This window comes from Arachis duranensis, chromosome 1 (assembly GCF_000817695.3).
Source record: "Arachis duranensis cultivar V14167 chromosome 1, aradu.V14167.gnm2.J7QH, whole genome shotgun sequence".
NCBI classification, from domain to species: domain Eukaryota; kingdom Viridiplantae; phylum Streptophyta; class Magnoliopsida; order Fabales; family Fabaceae; genus Arachis; species Arachis duranensis.
Genome location: NC_029772.3, coordinates 11,946,928 through 11,968,194, shown reverse-complemented (window position 1 = coordinate 11,968,194; position 21,267 = coordinate 11,946,928). Strand labels below are relative to the sequence as shown.

Genomic DNA, 21,267 nt, shown 5'->3' with positions numbered 1-21,267 from the left:
CGGGTTAAATTTATCTCTGTTTTTTGCATTCTAACTTGTTAACTGATTATAATGACAAGAGCATGTTTTTATCTTACATTTGTTTCTCACACCTAAAGAAAACAAAAGAAACTTCCTAGTACACTTTCATAACAGGCAAGTTCATTGTCGATTCTTTGAGGACTCAAATCAGTTTATTTGTGAATTTGGTTAAAAATATAAGGACTTGCTAACCAGGCATTTGAGATAGATGCATTAAGAATTCCATTTGGAGCTGTTCCTAACACACAGTTTCTTCCAATTCTTCCACTAGAAACAGACACTTAACATGCACTAATGACATTGCGTTTAGATTCTCTTTTTAAGATAGTAAACACATTAATTCGTTTAGTTCATATACATAAACAAAATTCTTGACAAGTTATGCTACGAAGCAGAACCACCACCCCGTCCACGTGCCACCACTTGTGGCGGAACCGGCAGCTTCAGCCGCAACCGCAACACCATCATCCTCTCTTCTCTCTCTATATCTTTGACATTTCCACTCACTGAGAAGTTAAAATAATATAAATGAGTCTAATCTTTAAAAAGTAAAACCATGCTTTTTTTTCTTTTTTGTGTGAAAATTCTTAGTCCTCTAATTAGACCCTACCTGCCTCAGATCTATTGTAATAATAATTATCTTCTTTTCTTTCGCAACCTCCAACTACCCACTCTCTTCTTTCTGCTCCGACCACCGGTAACGAACACTTTCACTTCATCTCACTTATCACCGATGCCTATCGTAATTTTCCTAATGAATTATTTAACGATTTGATTTGCAGCGCCGATATTAGAAAACTTTGAAGCTATTTCTTATTGTGTAGTGTTATGGCGCGAACGATGGAGTGGGCGGCGAGGGCGGAGCACTTGGGAGGAGTGCCTCGGAAGCTGGTGATAGGCGCAGTTGGCGCATTCGCCAAAACGGTGTCGTGTCTTATGAACAGAACCACCGTTCACAACGCCGACACTCTCTTCCGCCTCGTTCGTTCTAGAACCCCCGGCGTCCCCTTAATCACCGTCAGCAACCACATGTCCACGTCAGCACTCCCTCAAACCCTCTCTCTCTATATTGTTTGTTGATTGCTAGTTGCTCCTGGAGCAAGAAACTTCCTTGTTCTGCTCTGTAATATATGCACAATTTGATATTATAGCAGGACTAGTTGTAAATGATTCAAATGATATGTAGCATTGTGTAACATTCCTAATTATCCTCTAACTACTAAGTGTAGTAGAAAATTAGATGCTTTCAGTGTCTTAGATCTTAAATAGCAATCAATTCTTCCATCATTTTGTATTTTGGAGGATATATGAGGGAGATAAATTGATTCTCTTTTTCTTATGTAGAGAGCATGTTAGAATGTCCGATTTGAGGATTTGTTTTTGGAACTTTTCTTAGGTTGGATGATCCGGCTATGTGGGGATTCAGGGGCTTTCCCATCTTTAATACCAAGTTAGCTCGATGGGTGCTAACTGCTGAAGATATATGCTTTAAGAATGCAGTGCATTCATATATTTTTCGGGTTGGTAAGTAACACTAAGTCTCAGTTTTGATTATCCATGTTTCAGTTTAATTAGGCTAGACTTCTTTGAAGAGATTGCAATTTAGAATCATTGTGCTAGGCTAGGCTAAGCCTTTATAGTGTTTTGTATAAAAGGACAATGAAAGGGACTTGATGTTCTGATTAAGTTACTGGGCTGTTGCATTTTTTCGGTGTTGGGGTGGGGGGAGGAATTTCTTAGATGAGGCGGCAACAAAGGTAAAGATTGCACATTGAGAGATACATTCTGCTAAACTTACCTGAGAAGTAGAGGTTGCTGGGATTGTCCAACATTAGGAAAAAATTCCTTGGGGTCAAATCTTTGATCTTTTATTATGTATTGTCCATACTTTGTAATGTCTGGCGGAAATCCATTTCAATTCCATTTAGTAATTTTATGGGTTTCTTGAAGCTTATTAAACTATTAATCAAAATGTGCTGAAATGGTTTTCTGTTTGTTTTCGTAGTGTACTGTTATCTTGTTGTTCTAAAATGATAACTTACACAGGGAAATGCATACCTATTACAAGAGGTGGTGGAATTTATCAAGAGCACATGAATGAAGCTCTTGAGCGCTTAAATGATGGAGAATGGGTATCTATGTAACCTAATATTTTACGTCCACATAGGCTTAACTCTTTTTATGATGACACTTTTGGTAATTTACATCAAGTGTTGGGCTATTGTGGATTTATTATGGTCCTCTAGCACTGTTTAAGAGTTTGTTTTTCTTTTCCCTTGTGTTTCTCAGCTATGATTGTAATTGGATTACAGAGTTTTAAAGTAACGTCTTCTCATGAATTAATCTCTCTTTTTTTTACTACAGTTCTTTATGTCTCATTTTCAGTTATGCTTTTGCAGGTGCATACATTTCCAGAAGGAAAAGTGTACCAAGACGATGCACCAATTAGGCGATTAAAATGGGGGACTGCTAGTCTAATTGTCCGTGCACCAAAAACTCCAATTATATTGCCAATTGTCCATCATGGTTTTCAAGAGGTAACTCTAAGCATTGTGCTGATTACTTATAAAACTTATCTTTATAATTTCTGGCATGTTCTTAAATGATTGAAAAGTTGTGGTGAGTGCTCATTTCCTTGGTGATAGAATAAATCATCTGTTTGGTAGAAAAACACCATTTATGTTGGCTATTGATGTTTATGTTCTGTTCATATTTTTAGGTGATGCCAGAGAATTATATGTTTGGTAGACGGCCTCCTGTACCATTGTGTAATAAGAAAATTGACATAATTATTGGTGATCCGGTTCAATTTGACCTTCCAGCAATGAGGCAAACGGCTATTTCCGAGTCTCGCAATGCAAAATTTCCTACTAGTGGGTGGCCCAGCACTCCAGATGGTCTGGATGAAGCAGCGCAGAAATGTCTCTACTCTGCAATTTCAGAGCAAATCCGTGCTGCCATGGACCGACTAAGGAGTTTTCGTAAAAAAATTCTCAAGTCATAGGTTTAAACCTATCTAAGCTCAGTTAGATCTTGAGTTTATAACATTTGTATGATTGTGTGTTTGTAGTTGATGATTTTGTAGGACTATTTTACTTAGAATTCCTAAATGAAGTACCATATATACAAGTTCATAGGGGGAGGTGGGTTACCTTCCATGCACAGCCCAAAATTAGATGGGCTAACAAATATTTCAAAAAGCAATTCTTTGAGAAAAGAAAAATGTCGATGTTTTGCAATTTTGTAGTGCTGTCAACTTGTCATGTCATGTGACGTAGGAGAGGTTGAAATAAACAGCTGGAAGCCTGGAACAAGCATTCTAGGAAGGCTCTGGTAATTCAAGTGGGGACCTCATTCTTCATTTCTTTAATCCTTTATGTATAATGCACAAGATCCTAATCCATGCTTTAATGTATTGTGCAATATCTATGTTTATTTGTCCGTGTGGTTCAGGTCCTATATAGTTTGCACCATTGTTTTGTGTTCCAGCTCATCCCTCATTTTTTTGCTGGTAAGTTTTGCAGCACAGAGAGAATCATCATCCTCTGCTTGTGAGAAAAACTCAAATTATTGTTAGCTTAAGCGAAGGATTACAGCTATTAGGCTCTGAAAATCCAATATTTAACGGCCCCATTTGCAAAAAGGTAAACTTGCAGCCAAGAATTTATACAGTGCTTTGTACAGTTTAATAATTGAGTTGTATGGTATTAAAAAAGTTTTTATGTGTAATTATCACAATCCTTACAGTACAAGTTAGGAGTGTGTTCTAATTTACACCATGTGGTATAGCCCGTGATTTGACATGAAGAAATGCATATTGTGCATAAAACAATTATGTTGCAATTATTTTGTATAAAGTAATCTAGTGATCTTTTGATAATAAAAGGAGTTGATGTAAAAGGTGTAATGATTAATTGATGCATTGTTTTCATCAAAGTTCTTTTACAATAATTTCAGATACAATTATAGGTTTTGCTAACCAATGTTTGGACACCATGTTCAAGGCACACAATAGACATAGTATCTGTAACAAACAAATCTTCAATTAATCTATTGTTCTCTTGTGTTCTTTATAATGATGATAATGTGGTTTACAATTTACAGATTTTGGTATGGAGTGTATCTCTTGCTTTTGTAGACTAAGTATATAAATCCATTAATCCCTTATATAAAAGCGTATAATAGACTTACCCAAAAAAAAAGAAGCATATAATAGAGGGGGAAAAGCACATAATGTTTGTGTGACTCTTCTAATAAATTGCAGTTCTTGTGACAACAAATATAACAATAGAGGTAGAAGAATGGATCTACAACTTTAACACACTTTATATGATATAAGAAACACATAGTACTATCTTGTTTTGTAGTGATCATTTTGAAATGAGAAACTACAAGAGAGTTGGGTCAATATTTGGTTAAGAACCTTGTTGTTACCTCATGTGGACTATAGCATAACATACATCAACATGTGTGAGCAGTGTTGAATTATTGTGTCCATGAGCATCTATTTCGATCTATCTTTGATGAATAACAGCACGAGTTCATCAAATGGAAATTTCCAACCTAAAAAGCATTAAGGGGGACCATTTGATCTGTCGTATTTTTTTATTAATTTCTTCAAGAAGAAAATGTGTTATTTACATATAAAGTTTGTGTCCTGTTTTATGAAAAATAATTAGTTGGATCAAGTGTTATATAACCTAAAATTCTAGAAAATAAAAAATAAACAATTTACGACCAAAAATGAAAAACCAGTTCATTTAAAGGAGGACACTATCAAATAAAAATTTGTCTAAGTGGTTACCTAATGTTGCCTTTTTCCAACTACTAGTGATGATTTGTAATCAAGTTTTTTTTTCCCCTTTTACGGGGTTATTGCAATTTGGTCCACCATACCCCAATTGAAGAGTAAAGACTAAAGAATGCTCCTCAACTTTCTCATGCATGTCTTTATTGCCAAAAGAGACCCCTCCTAGATTGCTCTCCTTGGTTGTTGGTTAGAGTAACTTCTAAGGTTGCCTTGCCTTTCATATTATTATTGTTGTTTAAGTAAATGGTGAAATTTGTCCCGAAAGATTATCCATTTTTTAAATTGATTTCTAAAAATTTTTTTCATCAAATTTATTCTTTAATAATTTTAAATTAGTCATATTAGTCTTTTCGTCACTTCTATTATTTATGGTGTCAGAGTTTGCTATTATAAAATGTTAAATGACAGCACAATACATACCTAATAGTCTTAATTGGTTATTAATATAATAAATTTATCAAATTAAATTAAATCAACTCCAAATTGAAAAAATTTAATCCTCAAGATCCCTTTCATTTAAGGTTAATTTTGATTCAATTGTATAAACTTATTACAGTGATAACTAATTATGACTGTTAGGTATATACTATGATTAGGATAGTATTATGTCACATAAAAAATTTTTGACATAGAAAGTAATTAAAAGAGTAATATAACTAATTTAAAATTTTTAAAAGATAAATTTAATTAAAAAATATTTTAAAAACTAATTTAAAAAATAAATAATCTTTCAAAATAAATTTGATTATTTATTCGTTTTCCTTTCTGTTTTGCATAAATGTTGAAACAAGCTAAGGACAAATATTTCATTCACAATGCGGCTCATATGTTTTTGAAATATTTATACTGAGTCAAAATAGAGTGACCATTCTCGTGAATCATATAACTTCACATTAATTAAACCCTTCGTTTTAATTTCCTTCACTTCTTTGCAATGCCTTGGAGTTTTATTTTATTTTTATTTGATTACATTCCACAGGCCCTAGCCGGCAACCTTGGGAATTTATTGGCCATGTGTACAACTTTGGCTACTAAGACGAGAATATATCTCTCCAAAAAAAAAAAAATAATAAAGAAAAGAAGATCTTATTGCAATTAATTTATTATTATTGTTATTATTATTTGGCTCTTTCTTTTTCTGAATGAGTCCATTTCAGTTATTTATTAATTCTCTTGAACTATGTAATGAATTTGAGGACAAGTTGAACAATATTGTGAATTAATTAGTTAGCTTCAGTGACTTGTAGTTGTAGAATAAGGCATGATAAAAAATGGAAAAAATGTTTCTTGAACATGTATTTCGGACTAGGCAGTAGGGATCATATGAAGAACATTTGATATTATTTTAGCATGTTAAAATTGAATGGTTAATTATTTCATAAAATCTCTTGAGATGTGGAGAAGTCAATATGTTCCAATTTATTATTTATCTGAAATTACTGCCTGTAACTATGCTGTTAATTGCATATTATTATAAAATGAGAGGTTGGTTAAAAAAATTAAAAGAATTACTTTATTAGAGCTTGAGTTAGTACTAAAATATTTTTCTCTAAAATTAAAAATAGTTGCTGACGGTTCAATAGCTTCAAATCATTTTTCTTTGATGCTGCTAATAATAATAAAAAATGCTTAAAGGAATTGAAGAGAAACATAATATAAACACAACTTCTTCAAAAACAAAATTCTCTTTTAATATTCTTTATCACGTATAATTTATAAAAACAAAATTGGCCATGTGTTTGAAAAAACAAAATTCATTTTCCTTACTATATAAGAATTAATATCTTTTGTGCTAAGTTAATAAAATGCCTTTTTCTTTTTCATTATGAATTTCTTTTCCTGCTTTTGCCTTTTATTATCATTGGTTATCATCATATTTCCAAGCCTTTTTAATCCATCAATAATTTATTTTGAATCTCACGCATAACCCCACAGAACATTACTCCAAATTTAATATTGTAAGTAAGCTTCATAGTTTATAATGTAGTAATCTGATCAATCATTTCTTTTAGATGATTATTCAATTAATAACTTTGACAAGTAAATTTTATTTATGATAATATATGATTCAATATTTATATAAGTTAAATTTCTTAAAAATAGAAGCACTTCAATAAAAAAATAAAAGAGTATATCTAATAATTAAATAAGAATTCCAATTTACAGGCTTCAATCTTATAAAACATTTATGGTACAGGATGATGAACAACTCACAACTTGCAATTTCAAAATGACAGACACTTTGAAGGAGGGTGATAAATGTTGATAAAGAGAGGGCATAGCATGCCATATTTAGACTGAGATGTTGATATGAAATTTCTAGATTTTGAATGCAAATAAGAAAAAAAAAAAAGAAATTATTGGTTATTAATATAATGAAACACCATAGATAAATTAATGTAATCACAAATTCATAATTAATAAGATAATACATAATAGTAACTCTTTAAGATATAACTCACTACCAATTTAAATTCTTATCTTTAAAATAACTTGTTTAGTTATATATATATATATATTATACGCGTCAAATTTTGTTTTTTGATATTGGAGTAGCAATCGTATTTTTTCAAAATGTGAAGGAATTTCTGTTAAAACAAAATTAACAAAATTGAAGTATAAAAATCGAATATTTCTATTTGTATATCTTCACACTTTTGAAAAACACTAAAAATTATAATGTTAAAGTATATACTTCTTTTACTTCCATAAAAAAAAAAAAAAAACCCTATAGATACACACACACCATTTGGAAGAAGGGTGATGAGTTCTTCATGTGAATGAGTCACTTGAGACGAATCTTTAGAGGGACAAAACAGCACAAAGGTTGTGGGTCCAATGTTATTAGCTACTTCAAATTATGTACACATGATTTCTGGTTTATACCTGTCCTTTTGGCTATGGCCATTGGCCTGTAACTAAATTAATTTAGAGGAAAAGAATAGTTGCATATCAAAAAGATTTTTTTTTATATATGAAAGTTTCATACTTTCAACAGAAGGAAATGTTACTTTTCATGTTATTTTAAGTATGCAATTACATCAACAATCATGCTTGAATCATGCAAAAACCATTGAACAGTGTATTATTATTATATTTGATTCTGTGTCTACATAGTATATGATACATTCTCATAATAATAGCTGAAAAAAAAAAGTCAAGATTATTCCAAAACTATAAATGAATTGGATTGGATATAATTTAATGTCAATACTCAATTGTTCAATCAATTATATTATGATTTGATTCTCGGATGAAATATTATAAAAAGTTGCACATAAAAAATCTAAATATCTGCATATCATCATTATTAAAATTATTATTATATATGTTAAAAATTAATTTCAGAAATATTATTTATATTAGGTTATAACAATACAAAATACATATTTGGTTAGCCACAACTGAAATTTGAAGGGAAGGGGTAAAAAACTCTTCATTTCACCCAACAAGCATATTGAGAATCAAGATTTCCTATTTTCTCTTTATATATTAAAAAAAATCTAATTCCATATTAGGTTTAATTTGAATTTTTGAATAATTTGACTATCATTTAATTATATTCTTTTATTTACATAAATATTTAAGTGGAAAAATCAATTAAAATAACTAGTATTAAAAATTTATAAAATCACCATATATAATTAAATAAAAACATAAAAATCTTCATTCAAATTAAACTGTTAATATATTTTTGCTGCTAAACTAAAGTGTTAGTATAATCAGCTCTTTAATTCGGCCATAATATTGAATTATCTATTTAATTATATTTGTTTTTGGCATATGTGAGAGGGAAGGAAGCAATGAAGGAGAAAGTGACATGAAGTTGCAGCTTTTCATTTGTTTTGTGTCTGAACTCTGAACTCTCAAAACAGTGATTTTGAAATTTAAATAAACACAAACTCTGCATTTGCATTTGCATTTGGAGTCTCTTGTGTTTCAACACCAACGCTTCTTCATTACTTCTTTCTTTAAAGAACCATCAACGCCAACAACAACCATTTGCCACAATGCTTATTGATTCTCAATCCACAACAAAGACCTCATTTTGATTTTGATTTTTTGTTTTTGTTCTGATTTTCTTTAAACCCACAAAAACAAAGCTAAAGCTTTCATAAAGCTATTGTACTTTCTCTCACATCACACTCTAAACTCATTTTCTCTCTCTTTCCAAACCCATTGGACTGTTTCTGACTTCATCCTCAGAGATCTTTCTCTCTCTTCAACCTTTTTCAGACACAATTTGTTGTTGCTACTCTCTTGGTGGCGTTCTAAAGGTTGGATTTTCCCTCCTCCAAGTTGTGCCCTATTTTATTTCAGCTCAAAATCTCTCCTTTAAACTGTTCAGTGTGATTTTTTTGCAATTTCTGGTGAATGCTGAAGTGGGTGTGTGCCAAGTTTCAGCTCAAAAACCTGTTTTTTTGTTGAGCTGGGGGGTGCATAGTTTGATGCTTGAAAAGCATTTTGGTCCATTGGGTTGTGTTTGGGTATTTTGACAAATGGGGTTTTCATCATAGCCGTTTTTCTATGCATTTCTGTCTATTTTTCTTGTTTCATATTAATTTCATGAAGTTCCTGAATGTCACATGCTTGATTCATGGTTGCAAGTGTTTTGTAGTTTCAGCATTGTTCAATTGTGTGTGTGCCTATGTGTCTGTGTTTTGGCCTCTCTCTCTTTAGGTGTTTAAGTGTGCTTTTTATTTTTTAGGTTTCCATTTTGTCATGCAGAACAGTTTCAGATATCCAGAAAGTAAAATGACCATGGATATGCCGTCATCAATGGGAAGCAGATCTTCCTTTGGCTCTAACAATGGCAATGAGGATACACCTGTTCACCCCTATGCTAATGTCTCTAATGGTGATGACTATGACAGTGATAGCTCCAATTTTGCTCCACAGTGAGTATCATCCTTTATTTTGGAGTTACATTGATAAAAGCGATGATCTGCATTGTAGTGTTTGATAAAGGTTACAAATTACTTTGCTAGAATTTAGCATATATATCTTCTGAATTATAGGGTATTATTAAATTCTCCTTTACATTTCACCTTGATATATTGGAATGTTATATTTGATGTCAAGAATGGGATTTGTTATTTTTATATATCGTGATCCCTTGAACATCAGGGGGAGGCAAAGGGTGCTTATATAACTTCTGCTTTTACCTTTATATATTTATCACTTGTATAACTCACACATGTTTGGAGCTTTGTTTCAATGATGCGGCAATTTCACCTCTACACACACATCTATCCTATATCAACTTTAACTTTATGCCATCAAACAATATTCTTGTTTATGATCGATCATTCTTACCCTTTGCAACATGCTTATTTTGCATCTTCCCTTTAACTAAGTGGCCATTTTCATAACAAGATAGAGAAAGTTTGCTGTTTGCTATCATGCAATGCGCTGCAGTTGATAATTTGGTGTTTGATTTGTGTGCAGCACACCATCAACTATGTCAATGGCTATTCCAGCAGAACTTGCTGGAGCTGTACCCTTAATTGACAAATTCCAGGTGGGGGAAATAGCTATAATTATAATTTATTTATATAATACTGCTTCCATATCAATGATATTTGTCTAACTGATTACCTAAATGAATGTGTTTTTGAATTTCTTGCATTATGCGTATAAGGGCTTCACCAAGTTTCTTTTGATGTTACTTGTCATAGGTGGACGGATTTCTGAAATTAATGCAGAAACAAATCCATTCTGCTGGGAAACGTGGATTTTTCTCTAAAAAATCTGTAGGTCCTCAAACTCGAGAGAAGTTTACATTTGAGGACATGCTTTGTTTCCAAAAGGTAGTTAAATCAAATACCAAGTTCCATGAAACATTTATGATTAAAATTCTTTTCCGACTTAAGAAGAGCTAATTCATTGATTCGTGTAGGATCCAATACCAACATCATTGCTCAAGATAAATAGTGATTTAGTTAGCCGGGCAACAAAACTTTTCCAGATTATTCTGAAATACATGGGAGTTGATTCGTCTGATCGTGTAACTCCAATAAGCTTAGATGAACGAGTTGAGCTTGTTACTAAGCTATATAAGCAAAGTTTGAAGCGTTCAGAACTTCGAGATGAACTTTTTGTTCAGATATCAAAACAAACAAGAAATAACCCTGAGAGGTGTGCAACTTAAACATTTAGTATCCAATGTTACACTATATTGATTTTTGGTTATTGAAGCTATATTTGTTGTTTATTCTATACTAATGCTTAATACATGTCTTGTCTTGTAACCAGGCAATACTTGATTAAAGCATGGGAGCTCATGTATTTATGTGCATCTTCCATGCCTCCTAGTAAAGATATAGGGGGTTATTTGTCGGAATATGTCCATAACGTAGCACATGGTGCAGCTACTGATTCTGAGATCCAAGCTCTTGCATTAAATACATTAAATGCTTTGAAGCGCTCTGTCAAGGCTGGTCCTAGGAACATAACACCCGGTCGTGAGGAGATTGAAGCTTTGATGACCGGGAGAAAGCTTACGACCATAGTGTTCTTCTTGGATGAAACTTTTGAAGAAATTACATATGACATGTCAACAACAGTTGCTGATGCTGTTGAGGTACTTCGAAAATTTTATATCTATTTGCTATCAAGGAACTATTTTTTGCATTGTTTATTCCTTAACAGCATATTTGCTACAGGAACTTGCAGGGCTTATTAAACTGTCAACTTATTCGACCTTTAGTCTGTTTGAATGTCACAAGGTCGTTACCGGCTCCAAATCATCCGACCCTGGGAATGGCATGTCCTTTTTTGACCTCTTCATGATTGTATAATATATAGCTAAAAAGCAGTAGTCTAACTGCTCCTTTTATTGTTACCAGAGGAGTATGTCGGCCTTGATGATAACAAATATATTGGGGATCTCTTGGCGGAATTTAAAGCAGCAAAGGATCGAAGTAAGGGAGAAATATTGCACTGCAAACTGATATTCAAGAAAAAGTTATTCCGTGAGTCGGACGAAGCAGTGACGGATCCAATGTTTGTGCAGTTGTCTTATGTTCAGGTAAGTCCTTCCTCTTTGAAGTCTTACGAAGTAATAAAAGTTTATATAGTTTATTTTTAAGGCCGCAATTAACTTCTTCAAGTTATTCAATTTTCATGCTTGGATGTGTTATTACAGTTGCAGCATGATTATATTTTGGGCAATTATCCTATTGGGAAGGATGATGCTGCTCAGCTTTCTGCATTACAAATCTTGGCTGAGATTGGATTTCTGAGCTCACCTGAAGCATGCACGTATGTGATTCTCATTATCTTAATAGTGTCTTAGTGTCATTTAAATATTTTCATAGCAAGTGAACTTGTCATTTTTCCATTTTCTGTAGTCTCACAACTTAAGCTGACTGATAATTCTTGATTTCTCAGTGACTGGAATTCACTTTTGGAGCGATTCCTTCCACGACAAATTGCAATGACACGAGCAAAACGGGAATGGGAGATGGACATTCTTTCTCGTTATCATTCACTGGTATGGGATTGTTCTATAATCGGATATTTACTTCTGTCATAAACCTTGCAGCTGTTGATAGGAATTCTCTCTTTTTCATAGGAGCATCTCAACAAAGATGATGCAAGACAACAATTTCTACGTATATTGAGAGCACTTCCTTATGGAAATTCTGTTTTCTTCAATGTTCGCAAGATTGATGATCCTATTGGACTCTTGCCTGGACGAATAATATTAGGAATTAACAAAAGAGGGGTAAGTTTATTTAACACAAATTACTAGTTAAAAATATAACATTATGCAATATACAGTTGTACATGGTTAAAGATGAATTATGCTTTTAATTTGTGTTTTCCTTGATCAATTGTCTATAGATTCATTTTTTCCGTCCAGTTCCAAAGGAATATTTGCACTCCGCTGAGTTGAGAGACATAATGCAATTTGGAAGCAGTAATACCGCAGTATTTTTTAAAATGCGAGTTGCTGGTGTTCTTCACATATTCCAGTTTGAAACCAAGCAGGTATAATATCTTCATGGTGCCACACAATCCCCTTATACGAACTTGAATAATCATCAGCATATATCTCACTTATGCATTAATTTTTCTTACAACCTTCATTGCAGGGGGAAGAAATTTGTGTAGCACTTCAAACACATATAAATGATGTAATGCTGCGCCGCTATTCAAAAGCACGGTCTGCTGCTACTGGTTCTTTGAATGGGGATATTTCTAATAATTTTAAGCCTCCTAACTTGGAGTTGTATGAGAAGCGTGTTAAAGATTTATCAAAGCTAGCTGAAGAATCGCAAAAAAATGTTGATCAAGTAAGTTTAAGATTCTAGTTGTACAACAAATATGAAATAAAATCTGTGATTCATTTTGTGGCTTGTTACATTGTAAAGAAACCTATAAGACTTGGTTGCTTCAATTTTCTAAGTAAACATTTTTGGTAATAGTTGTTTACTTGTCCTCAAGTATATTTAGGATACTTGCTTCTTGCCTAAAGTTATCAATGAAAAAAAAAAGAAAAGGAAAGAAGAAACTTTCCATATCTTATGGGGTGTATAATTCACATTTTTCTGTAAATAATTATAATGTTTTGCATTATCTTGGGTAGTTGTATCAAGAATTGCATGAAAAGCAAAAACAAGAAAAGACGATGCAAGAAGAATTGGAGGGCTTGAAAGAATCCTTAAATGCTGATCGGAAAAATCTCGAGGAAGTTTCGAATGATCGTGATAGACTTAGATCATTATGCAGTGAAAAAGATAAGGCACTTCAGGTGAAAGTCTTGAATTCATGGAATGAGCTAAACCTTTTTATCTTCTTATTTACCTTACTAATTATGATCTTCACTAGGCTGCAATTCTTGAGAAAAAGAACATGGAAGCAAAGATGGCCAAATTGAATAATCTAGTAGTAGAGAATGCTGCCAAAAAGGAACTCATTGGAACAAATAATCAAGTAAGATACTGTATGAAGTGTTATTCAATATCATACCGTCAATTCATCTCTCTGATTAAACTTGTCATTTTTAAGTTTATAAACTATGTACTTTGGATGACATCTAATAGGTCTCACAAAAGCTTGAAAGTGAACTAAAACTTTGTAAAGAGGAGTTGCAAGCAGCTGAAGAAACTATCAAAAGCTTAACGGATGAAAAAGTGATTTTGGCAGAGAAACTATCTGTGCTTGAGAAGAGAAGTTCTGAAGAGGTGATGTAAAAAATAACAAAAATAATCAACATTCTAAATTAAAAACAATTGATTGAATATGATGGTCAATCAATGTGACCCTGTTGGTTGTAATGCAGATTACGTCTCTTCAACGGAAACTTGAGCAAGAACGCAAGCTTACAAAGTCTCAAGTGTTTGAGCTTGAAAAGAAGCTAGAAGGGCTTAGACAAGAATTAGTGCTTGCAAAGTCTAATATTTCAGTAAAGGACTCTGAGTTGGCTGCTTTGCAAAATAATTTGAAGGAATTAGAAGAATTGAGAGAATTGAAAGAGGTTTGCTTAACTGCTCGAATTGTATATAACTATCTATACGTGCTTCACATTCATTTGATTATATCTGATCATTGTTCATTATTCAGGACATTGATAGAAAGAACGAACAAACGGCTGCTATATTGAAGATGCAAGGGGCTCAACTAGTTGAAATGGAAGCGCTTTATAAGGAAGAACAAGTTTTAAGGAAACGTTATTATAATACAATAGAAGGTGAATAACAAGAACTACATAAGTAGGATATAATTTTGTGAATGTGCTGATATATATGCATTTGACATGTTAACTACTTTGGAACTTGAATTTATTTCAGATATGAAAGGCAAAATTAGAGTTTATTGTCGGCTAAGACCTCTTAGCGAAAAGGAGATTGCCGAGAAAGAAACACAAGCGCTTGCTGTGGTGGATGAGTTTTCGGTCGAGCATATGTGGAAAGAAGATAAGCCAAAGCAGTATGTATATGACCGTGTGTTTGATGGTGGTGCAAGTCAAGAGAGTGTATTTGATGATACAAAGGCAAGTCTTAGTACAACAACTTATATATTAACTTAGCTCACTTGTTACTGATTTTTTATTAATTACAATGCAGTATTTGGTGCAATCTGCTGTGGATGGATATAATGTCTGTATATTTGCTTATGGTCAAACCGGTTCTGGAAAGACATTTACCATCTATGGAAGTGAAAACAACCCCGGACTTACCCCTCGTGCAACTGCCGAGCTTTTTAGAATTTTAAGGAGAGATAATAGCAAGTATGCCTTTTCGTTAAAGGTAAATCCTTTTAAATTGAAAATCATTGAGTTAACTATATAACTTGATCTAGTCAATGTCCAAATGAAGAGTAAATTATATTTTTTATATCTATGTTTTTGTGCATAATATCTGAGGTTCATCATAACCAGTGATAGAAATTATTCAAATGTTTCTTATTGTTTTCTTAAATTAACTCTTCTTGTATAACCGATACAGGCATACATGGTAGAATTATATCAAGATACCCTTATAGATCTTTTGTTACCTAAGAATGCAAAACATTCAAAGTTGGAGATCAAGAAAGACTCAACGGTAATTATTTCAAATTTATCTTTTAGATTCTATTTGTAATACTAAGCATTTTTTCAATGTTATCATTCTTGTAATATTAATGACTTCATCTTTAATTCTCTGTTGTTAGGGTATGGTGGCTGTGGAAAATGTAACAGTTCGGCCAATTTCTAAAATAGAAGATTTGAATAATATAATACAAAGAGGATCCGACCGGCGCCATACATCGGGTACACAAATGAATGAAGAAAGTTCAAGATCTCATCTCATTCTATCAGTTGTCATTGAGAGTACCAACCTTCAAAGTCAAGCAGTTGCAAGGGGAAAGGTATTCTTTGGAGTTTTATTTCCTTCAATCTTTGTTATAATATTTTTAAACATTTGACACCATATATAACGAATTTAAGTGACAATGTAAAATATTAATTTTGATTAAAAATTCTGAATATTTACTATTTTGTTGAAATACCACAGTTGAGTTTTGTGGATCTTGCTGGTTCAGAAAGGGTGAAGAAATCGGGTTCAGTAGGTAGCCAACTCAAGGAAGCTCAAAGCATTAACAAATCGTTATCAGCACTTGGGGATGTGATTAGTGCTTTGTCTAATGGTGGTCAACACATTCCTTATAGGAATCACAAATTAACTATGTTAATGAGTGATTCCCTTGGTGGTAATGCTAAAACTCTCATGTTTGTAAATGTTTCTCCAGTAGCATCAAACTTAGACGAGACGCATAACTCGCTTATGTATGTTATTTGATCCTTGCTATATTGATTTTCTTTTATTATTTCTTCTGTTTTGTTTTAACAATATTCTTGTGTTTTATGTTTGTTTAGGTATGCATCGCGAGTGAGGTCAATAGTGAATGATCCTAGCAAGAATGTTTCTTCGAAAGAGATAGCACGACTGAAGAAGTTGGTTGCTTACTGGAAAGAGCAGGCTGGTAGAAGAACCGAGGAGGAAGAATTGGAAGAAATTCAAGAAGAAAGACCAATTAAAGACAGGACAAGCTGGTAAAAGGTTTGAGCATGAAGTTCTCAGTATATACTCAAGAATGTTAAACCAAATTGGAAGAACATGTTGGATATAGTCATATGGTCTATTTTCTTTTCGGATTGTTGTATAATCTTACAATTATTAAACATGTTGGAAAGATTTGTAATTTTGTAGAGTGATCTAACTGTATAGCTTAATGATGGTATGTATATATTAATCCTTTTGACTCATGCACATATACATATGTTAAATACTTATTTTAAAAAATGTGCAAGGCTTTCTCTTTCTGGACAGAAATGTGCAAAGTTATTTACTGCATATGTTTGGTTTCATGAGTTCTTTAATGGGATTAGTGTAATGAGTTTTGAGGTAGGTAAAAAGTTTGTCCTACAAAATAGGGTACATAATACAATCAACTTTTGTTATTTCATGCAGGTTCAACATATCTAAAAATAGGAATTAACCATAAATAATAATGGAAGTAACCTCAAAGCATCTACATATATAATTTCTTTGAATTCTGTTTTATATAATGATTGCTTATGCTCCAATCATATAAACTAGTGAACTTTGGCATTGGTCAATAGGAATTCAATATGACTGGTTGTTCTATGGACTATAGTAATCTCAAACTTTTAAACTAACATATATATTTTGCTATATATTTACATGCATTACTATCTGACCAATCCATGATTTGAAGGTGCAACCTTGACAACTATGGGACTTGTGACTTGTGATCTTCTATTCCTCCATGACAAGAACCCAAATCCATAACCCTTTGATGGAGCATTATTCACTTTGAAGTTCACTCTGAACTTGATTTTCTGTCCTAATCTTGAGAATACTAATCTGTTTGGAATAACAGTGACATTAACACCAGGTGGAGAAAGCACTGAAGCTTTGTAAATAGTTCTTGATTTTCCAACATTGGTAACAATCCTAGTTACTGAGGCACTGTCTTTGAGATTTGGCACTGTAATTGATGGATAATTAAGATCAGAAGCAGTTGTGACTGTTCTATGCTCACATGTGCTGTTGTTGTTCCTTGTGACAAGATGGAGTGAATGCTGATCATAGCCAATTGAACATAGGAATGTGACAAAATCTGATGCCTCTGAATCATAGATGAGACCAGGATCAAGAACTCTTGCAGGGTTCACAAAACCTGATCCGTAGTCAAATGCATTAGCCCTTCTTTGCTGTGGATCCGCGCTAATCGGTCTATGGTTCTTGTCCAGAATTGTAGCTGCAAATTGAAGTCATTCATGCCAATGTTCAGTATCTGGGATTTAGATAATCAATTAAGGATTTTTCTTGTTTAAACCACTATTAGGACCTTCGAAAGATTCATTCGTCGAGAAAATAGTCCCTCAAAGATTGATAATCATTCTTGGTATTTGAAAAACTGGTTCCTTTTGACAAATCCACCCAAGAAAGAACCAAATTATAAGCAAACTAATATTTCAAAGGTCAAAACGGCAATTTAGTCAAAACTAACATCAATCTCTAAGAAATTATTTTGTAAGTGAACTAATCTTTCAAGGGTTAAGATGATATAGTACTAAATTTTCTGTTGCAATTTATCTGATCAAGAAATCTGAAACATAGTTTTAGGCCCCTAGAAACTGACATTAACAATTAGAAAGTGATGTTACCAGTGGTCATGATAGCAGATTTGATAGCAGATGGAGACCATGAAGGATGTACAGCTTTGACTATGGTTGCAATTCCTGTGACATGAGGACAAGCCATGGAAGTTCCAGAGAGAATATTGAAGGTGTTTCCAGCTGCTGGAGACCATGCTGCAAGTATATTCAGTCCTGGTGCAGTCACATCAGGCTATGTAACATTACAAGTACAGTGTCAGAACAAGTCCAAGAATGAAATGAAAGACAATCATTCTGTTTCCTTTTACCTATCCATGTTATTTTTCAGTATATCCTTCGATTAATGCATATATATTGACCTAAGGATGTATAAAAGAAAAAACAATGACAAACAAAAGGGGACAAAAGGAGTATTCAATGAATGTTGTAAAGAAGGCAAAGATGAAAGGGAGTATCACCTTCAAAATTTCAGGGTTGAGTGCATTGGGGCCTTTAGAAGAAAATGATGCTACACGTGGCGCAGGCTGGGCTCCTAGAACTGTCTTTGCTTTGAAAATCCTTGACATAGGAGTACTGTTTCACCATATAACAAACAACATGATGCTTGGTAAGACTATGTAGATAATGCAGAAAAAGCATAGCTTATTTAGGAAGATATATGATAATTGTATTCATAATTTTATATATCATGTTGAACATCTAAGATCATATATAGATAACTAAGTATTTTAGTTACATTTCTAGCAGATGTGAATTGAGAGGTTATGAAACAAACCGTGTTCTTCTGAGATAAGATAGAATCCTTGCTCCAATTCTCTTTCCAACAATAGCTGAGGGGATCACAAATGGAATTGCAACATCCTGATCTGTCTCATCAATGAGTATCATTCCAACTCCTCCGGCATCTTTCACTATCTTGCTCTTTGCCACCTTTGATTCTGTTGAACTCTCTACATGCCTACACACTAGCACTTTCCCTTTGGTCTTGGTCTTATTAAGAGAGCTCTCTAAACAGTAACTACAGAAAACACAACAAAATCTAACTTAAAAGGCCATTTTCTTGAACTGGTTTCTTCATAGTTCTTACTTTTAAGTACCTTGCTTCACCTGGATTGATAAGGGGTAAAGTATCCTGCAAAGGCTTCAGAAGCAGATATTATACTTGTGGAAGCATTCATTTCTGAGATACTAAGACTTTCACCCTGTTTCATTAATCATAGCAAACTAATCAAGGGACTAATAATTTGTATGAACAAAGTCCACCTTTGAAAAGAAACTAGTAAGATTGAGAATTCCTTTTGTAGATACAACTCTAACATCTCATATTCAGGCATACTCCCAAATACGAGATGTTAGATTTGTATCCACGCAAGAATCTCTTTTTGACTAAGAATATTTACCATGATTCTAACACCATTTCCAAAAATGATGTCGGAAGTGAAATCCCTGTCTGTTGAGCTGGCAGCAACAGTGAGGATCCATGGGGCAAGATTAGTGGCAGAGGCAGGGTGGCCTTCATTGCCAGCTGATGCCACAACAAGAACACCACGGCTGGCAGCATGAAATGACCCCACAGATATTGCATCACTGAAATAGTCTCCTTGTGGAGACTCAGCTCCAAGAGATAGTGACAAAATGTGAACCCCATCTCTTATTGCATCATCAAATGCAGCTAGCAAGTCCACATCATAGCAACCTGCTACATAATAATTCTATGACTAAAATACCCTCTTTAGGATCTGAAAATATAAAACAAGAATAGAAAACATGATCAACTAGGAATTAAGGAGGTAACTAATAATATCAGAACCTGAATCCCAACATGTCTTGTACACAGCAATTCTAGCCATAGGTGCACCTCCCCTGGCTCCTCCAGCTGCCAGCCCCATATAGTTCATGTTTGCCACATAGCGCCCTGCAGCTATGGATGCTGTATGGCTACCATGGCCGGTGCTATCCCTTGCAGATCTGAATGAGATCTTTGCATCTGAACCTTCCTCTTCAGCTTCATATCCGCTCTTATAGTATCTAGCTCCAATTACTTTCCTGTTCCATAAATTTTATTAATATTATTAACAAATGAAAGATGTCATCCTCATGGTTTTATCTATGATGTGAAATGAAGGGGAAAAGAAGAATAAAATTGGTGAGAAGATAAGTTTCAATTGAATCAAAAACCTGTTGCAAGTTGAAGAATTGAATGCTTCTCCTGGTTGACATTTTCCCTTCCATCCAGGTGGCACTGGAGGCATGTCAGTGTCAATGAAGCTTGGGGATTCAGGCCAAATTCCTATGTGAATAATAGTAGGTGATTCCATTAGCAAAATCCAAGTAATTATGGTCTTCAACAAAGCAAGCTCCTTAAGATATTTTGTAGTGTGTTTGATAAACCTTAAGAGTAATTGTGAATGTGTGATTACCCTCTTCATTAGAAAGAATGTCACTACCTTAATTATGTTCCACTGTCATTAATTATAGCTTCCTTAAGATTCTACTGCTAGAAGGAGAAATATAAAGGGGGGCAGAGTTTCTGACACAAAAGTAATAAATGAAAGGCTAATATGGAAGTTGTGTACTAAAACTGGAACTGGAAGTTGAAGTTCTTCTGAACCAAAGAATTAATGCCTATATGGTACTTCTAAGGGAAAAAGGTCTCAAATTTATTATTATTCTGAGCATGTAGGGGGTCAAGAAATTTAATGCAACAAGAATTACTGTCTACTATGACACTTTTACTAAAAATAGTAACACTTGTTGGTTACTTTACCAGTATCAATGAAACCAATTATGATATTTTCTTGGTTCCTTATGGAGTAGCCAAGAGTCTCCATGGTTTGGTCATCAAGAAGCCCCATGAAGTCCCATGAATGAGTTGTATGCAGCTTTCTCTTGGAATTGGGGAACACAGAAACCACTTCTGGCATTTCTGCTCAAATTTAAACACAATAGAAAAGCTATTACATTAGACACTACTACTAATCTTGGTCTAAATGGATCAAAGGAAAAAAGTATTATTTTACTTCATCTATTCTATAATTCTATCAAACAAAATATTTGGTACATTCATAACTAACTGTGATACAGATGATTTGCAAATCAAATAGAAGGAAAATCTCAATGGCATACTTGAAATATGATAAGCTTGTTCATCAGTGAGCTTGGCTGCAAATCCTTTAAAACCATGCTTGTAGCTATAAACATGAGAAGCTTGTGCTTCCTCAATGCTGCATCAAAAACAATTCCAATGACTCAAATCAAATGCTACTGCCACAGATACAGACAACAATAACAAAAAAAAAAA

General features: G+C 33.5%; 3 protein-coding genes across 4 annotated transcripts in view; 2 read left to right on the top strand and 1 right to left on the bottom strand.

Moving 5' to 3' along the window:
• The first annotated feature begins 413 nt into the window (after positions 1 to 413).
• On the top strand, positions 414 to 3,450 carry LOC107475579 (N-acylphosphatidylethanolamine synthase). 2 transcript variants are annotated; one of them, XM_016095246.3, is made up of 6 exons: positions 414 to 718; positions 804 to 1,058; positions 1,418 to 1,545; positions 2,068 to 2,153; positions 2,421 to 2,558; positions 2,741 to 3,450. In XM_016095246.3, exons 2-6 carry the CDS (start codon positions 850 to 852, stop codon positions 3,023 to 3,025), a joined length of 846 nt encoding a protein of 281 aa, XP_015950732.1. In that variant the 5' UTR covers positions 414 to 718; positions 804 to 849; the 3' UTR covers positions 3,026 to 3,450. The 2 variants fall into 2 exon arrangements, with proteins under 2 accessions (XP_015950732.1, XP_052110949.1); XM_052254989.1 differs by having other exon boundaries at positions 2,751 to 2,955.
• Positions 3,451 to 8,660: 5,210 nt separating this feature from the next.
• On the top strand, positions 8,661 to 16,662 carry LOC127741433 (kinesin-like protein KIN-14E). The gene is made up of 24 exons (XM_052253809.1): positions 8,661 to 9,108; positions 9,540 to 9,729; positions 10,280 to 10,352; positions 10,510 to 10,641; positions 10,731 to 10,969; positions 11,087 to 11,414; positions 11,497 to 11,596; positions 11,680 to 11,861; positions 11,979 to 12,094; positions 12,224 to 12,326; positions 12,408 to 12,560; positions 12,680 to 12,826; positions 12,931 to 13,131; positions 13,425 to 13,589; positions 13,667 to 13,771; positions 13,882 to 14,022; positions 14,121 to 14,315; positions 14,402 to 14,528; positions 14,629 to 14,831; positions 14,905 to 15,087; positions 15,286 to 15,381; positions 15,491 to 15,688; positions 15,835 to 16,106; positions 16,197 to 16,662. Exons 2-24 carry the CDS (start codon positions 9,554 to 9,556, stop codon positions 16,375 to 16,377), a joined length of 3,816 nt encoding a protein of 1,271 aa, XP_052109769.1. The 5' UTR covers positions 8,661 to 9,108; positions 9,540 to 9,553; the 3' UTR covers positions 16,378 to 16,662.
• A 137-nt stretch (positions 16,663 to 16,799) lies between these two features.
• Positions 16,800 to 21,267, bottom strand: part of LOC127740659 (subtilisin-like serine-protease S) — a 5,143-nt gene continuing 675 nt past the window's right edge. The window contains exons 3-12 of the mRNA XM_052252003.1: positions 21,093 to 21,192; positions 20,734 to 20,892; positions 20,145 to 20,256; positions 19,777 to 20,012; positions 19,367 to 19,662; positions 19,074 to 19,168; positions 18,742 to 18,984; positions 18,425 to 18,539; positions 18,015 to 18,198; positions 16,800 to 17,605 (exon numbers count right to left, since the gene is read on the bottom strand). Coding sequence (XP_052107963.1) covers positions 17,034 to 17,605; positions 18,015 to 18,198; positions 18,425 to 18,539; positions 18,742 to 18,984; positions 19,074 to 19,168; positions 19,367 to 19,662; positions 19,777 to 20,012; positions 20,145 to 20,256; positions 20,734 to 20,892; positions 21,093 to 21,192 — 2,112 coding nt within the window. The 3' untranslated portion in view covers positions 16,800 to 17,033. The remainder of the gene's footprint in view (positions 17,606 to 18,014; positions 18,199 to 18,424; positions 18,540 to 18,741; positions 18,985 to 19,073; positions 19,169 to 19,366; positions 19,663 to 19,776; positions 20,013 to 20,144; positions 20,257 to 20,733; positions 20,893 to 21,092; positions 21,193 to 21,267) is intronic.

Coding starts and splice junctions, on each gene's coding strand:
- LOC107475579 (XM_016095246.3), top strand. CDS start 850: ATGGCGCGAACGATGGAGTGGGCGGCGAGGGCGGAGCACTTGGGAGGA. Junction 1,059..1,417: donor GTCAGCAACCACATGTCCAC/GTCAGCACTCCC, acceptor AACTTTTCTTAG/GTTGGATGATCCGGCTATGT. Junction 2,559..2,740: donor TCCATCATGGTTTTCAAGAG/GTAACTCTAAGC, acceptor TCATATTTTTAG/GTGATGCCAGAGAATTATAT.
- LOC127741433 (XM_052253809.1), top strand. CDS start 9,554: ATGCAGAACAGTTTCAGATATCCAGAAAGTAAAATGACCATGGATATG. Junction 11,597..11,679: donor ATCATCCGACCCTGGGAATG/GCATGTCCTTTT, acceptor TATTGTTACCAG/AGGAGTATGTCGGCCTTGAT. Junction 15,382..15,490: donor AGATCAAGAAAGACTCAACG/GTAATTATTTCA, acceptor CTCTGTTGTTAG/GGTATGGTGGCTGTGGAAAA.